This window comes from Nicotiana tomentosiformis, chromosome 6 (genome assembly GCF_000390325.3).
Source record: "Nicotiana tomentosiformis chromosome 6, ASM39032v3, whole genome shotgun sequence".
NCBI classification, from domain to species: domain Eukaryota; kingdom Viridiplantae; phylum Streptophyta; class Magnoliopsida; order Solanales; family Solanaceae; genus Nicotiana; species Nicotiana tomentosiformis.
In genome coordinates, this window is record NC_090817.1 from 96,219,479 (window position 1) to 96,222,886 (window position 3,408).

At 35.2% G+C, this 3,408-nt stretch overlaps 1 protein-coding gene across 1 annotated transcript; it reads right to left on the minus strand.

The window, feature by feature from the left end:
* Window positions 1-3,039, minus strand: LOC104099922 (nodulin-26-like). Its single transcript, XM_009607057.4, has 6 exons — window positions 2,827-3,039; window positions 1,805-2,029; window positions 1,308-1,505; window positions 1,084-1,145; window positions 414-572; window positions 1-340 (listed from the first exon to the last, which is right to left on the minus strand). The coding sequence occupies exons 1-6, from the start codon at window positions 2,968-2,970 to the stop codon at window positions 85-87; spliced, it is 1,044 nt and encodes a 347-aa protein (XP_009605352.1). The 5' UTR covers window positions 2,971-3,039; the 3' UTR covers window positions 1-84.
* Window positions 3,040-3,408: the final 369 nt, after the last annotated feature.

Genomic DNA, 3,408 nt, shown 5'->3' on the forward strand with positions numbered 1-3,408 from the left:
AAAATGAAAGAAAGTTTTGGACACGCCAAATAGATCACATGCATTCATGGTTTTCTTAACTAGTATTTGAGTGATTTGATGCCCTTAAATATACATTTTGTAGCTCTTTCTCCTTTTTGTCTTATCATATACAAGTACATGTTTTTTCAGAGTGTTAGTTTCATCAATAATACACAGACAACCTTCATCACCACAATCAAAAAAGATGTTGCCTGCTTCTGGTTCTTCAGTTTTGGTTACAATACATGTCCACCCTTCACTACACTTGCATATAACCTTGTCTTTTGAGGACACTTCTATTATTTTTTGTGAATCTGAAATCTCTTTTATAGATTCACCCCTTCACAAGAAAAATCAAAAGATTAGCAAATCAAATATTCTTTTTCAAAAGTAAATAGTTTTATTTTTCATACCATGACTTATTTGTGAGTCTCATAAGATTGTAAGTCCAAGCACCAAATATGGCCCCTAAAGTTGGCCCTATAATGTAAATCCATAGCCCTTTGTAATGACCTGTAACAATTGCTGGTCCCAAACTCCTTGCAGGGTTCATTGATGCCCCTGTTAGTGGCCTGTGCATCAAGAAAATATATTGTCCTCCAGATAAAGAAATTTCCCTCTCTACCTTTTTGTTATTTTTTTAATCTTTAATAAAACCCGACCACTTTTAGTTGATACAAATAAAAATCACCTTGTTGCGTACCTAAGTCTAGAAGAAGAATTTTTTTTTTTTTTTTCATTTAGAAACAGACACATCACACCCAGGGGCGAAGCTTGATCACCCTTCGCCGGAAAATTATACTCTATATAAGGTAAAATATTATTTGTTATTGATTAAAAATAGACTTTGAACACCCTTACATAACCCATTGGCAAATGTTTGAACACCCTTGTTGAATTTCCTGGTTTCACCACTGATCACACTCCTTGGGGTGCGGCCCTTCCCAGGATCTTGCATAATCGTGGGATGCTTTGTGCACTGGGCTACCCTTTTTTTTTTTTTTAGAAAACAGACATATATTTGGGACAAATAAAGCACAACAAATGGGAACATGAACTTGAAATGAGAAGTGAAACTAGTACCCGGAGAACAATATATCAAGTGAAACAGTGGCTCCAATTGCAACCCCAGATAAATGTTTCATCTGCATCAAACCCAAATAGTAAGATCTACTAGATTACATTACACTCTGCAATCAACATTTTCAGTAAAATAAAATGTGTTATTGATTAAATATACTGATAGCGTAAAAATACTTTAAAGTATCAGTGAATATAAAGCACGTCAGTGAAATAGGAGTACTAACAGCTCGATCATCAGTAGCAACACCAGAGATGACAAACATGAGGTAGAATGTGGCTATGAACTCAAGTACCAAAGCTTGCATATTTGTTCCTGCTGGAACTGTCCCTACAAACTGGTCTTCTTTGCCATTAAATATTAGTCGAAGGCTTCCACTAGCTAGAGTGGATCCTATGACTTGAACCAAAATATAGGTCGGAACCTGCACAATTAATCCAGTAATTAACAATAACAATAAAAAAAAAACAGTCCGGTGCACAAAGGCCAAAGCATCCCGCGCTCACGCAGGATCCGGGGAACAGCCGCACCCTACGAAGGTGTGGTGTAGACAGCCTACCATGATGCAAGTATCAGTGGTTAATTACACCGCTCGAACCCATGACTTATAGGTCACTAGGACACAAGTTGACCGTTGCTCCAAGGCTCCCCTTCCTTTGATATGATTTCATAAATTTAATAATATAAAGGAGAGTTGTGAATAGCATTAATTCCATAGTTTACCTGATTCCAAGGAAATCTTTTGCAAGAGGCAAAAGCAATGGTTACAGCAGGGTTGAAATGTGCACCAGAGACATGACCAACAGAGTAAATCAAAACCATAACAACAAGTCCCCAAACAGATGCAATTCCAGGTAGTGTGACAACGTTGTCCTTGTTTATATTCAACACTATAGCAGCACAACCAGCAAATATCAACATGTAGGTTCCCACAAGCTCTGCAATCAACTGTAATTATATTGATGACACATTAAACCTTTTTTAGCTGAGGAAAATCACAAGATTTACAATCATAAATTTGAGGACTAGTGCGTGTTGAAGATTTGAGATGGTCCAAAATTTTCAACATCGTGTTGGAGCATACAGAGGTCTTGGTTTCGCGGCTCACTGCGAACCATTATCAAAGAACTTTCACGTATTTGGTTCATGAAAAAGAGTAAAGCCTACATGTAAAAGAGTGTGTTAAAAATATAATTAAGTAAATAAGAGTTTATCCTCTGTCGCAACTTATTGGAGATGGTTGCACAATTCAAAAGACTTAGTTATATATCTACATTAACCCAGTTTTGTTAAAAAAGAAAGGAATATGGATTAATGAGTTGTCATGAGACTAAGATATTGCTATGCAACGTATTACTATCCCTAGGCCCCACTTATATATTTTTTTGTTGTTGTTATACTACAATAAATGACTATCAGCTACTTAAGTTTATAGCTAGAGATTTGCACAAAAAAGAAAGATAACAAAGGTACAAATTGTATCGATGTTGCTCAAGTTGGGATATCACCAATATTCCTTAATCCATCTGGAATAACTCCATTTAGAGCCAGCAACTTTGCAAAAATCAAACATGACCATTTTATTGCAATCTATTATAACTTGCCTGAAATATTTGATCACATATTTGACACTACATACAATCAAGAGACTTAAAACTCGAGATTAAATTACCGCATTCAATCAAGATTTCAAGCATATGTAATTTCTCAAGGAATTTGGAAAGAACATGAAGAAATTAAACTACCTTTTGCACGAAATGCACACTTATAAAGCATTTTGAATGTTTTTGTGGAGTCGTAGCAGTAGTGTTGGATTCTGCTGGGGATGGATAGCTATTAATCCTCAACGACGTAGCTCGTATTCCATCAACAACTGGTAATTCCTCCATACTTCTGCTTTGATTATTTGCTCCAACAAACACAGACAATAAAAATGGCAGAACAAGAAACAAGCTATTGACTTTTTCAGATACTTGTATATATATATTATATAATTGAAGTGGACATAACTTATTTTTACTTTTATTTTTTTTTTATGCGGATGTATTGTGGGGTGGGAGTGGAGGGATTGATTATAGGCATAACGTATTTTTCAGAATTTGTTATAATTAAATATGATGGATTACGCACGTCTTAACGCAAATGCTGAGCAGCAAAGGAACTTATTTTGAAGTCTTCTGATGTCTTGTTCAAATAAACTATTCATGTCAACCTCCTAATGGTGATGCTAATAACTGGCTGTATATAATCTAAAAAACAACTTTGTATTATATATACCGACAATATAAAATTATTTTTGTTCTGTCAAAGTTACTAAGACCAGTTTG

What these genes read in the sequence shown, in the direction of transcription:
- LOC104099922 (XM_009607057.4), bottom strand. Translation starts at nt 2,970, where the DNA reads ATGGAGGAATTACCAGTTGTTGATGGAATACGAGCTACGTCGTTGAGG. An exon ending in TTGCTACTGATGATCGAGCT is followed by an intron (nt 1,146 to 1,307) that starts GTTAGTACTCCT and finishes GGTTTGATGCAG; the next exon opens with ATGAAACATTTATCTGGGGT. An exon ending in AGACTCACAAATAAGTCATG is followed by an intron (nt 341 to 413) that starts GTATGAAAAATA and finishes TTTCTTGTGAAG; the next exon opens with GGGTGAATCTATAAAAGAGA.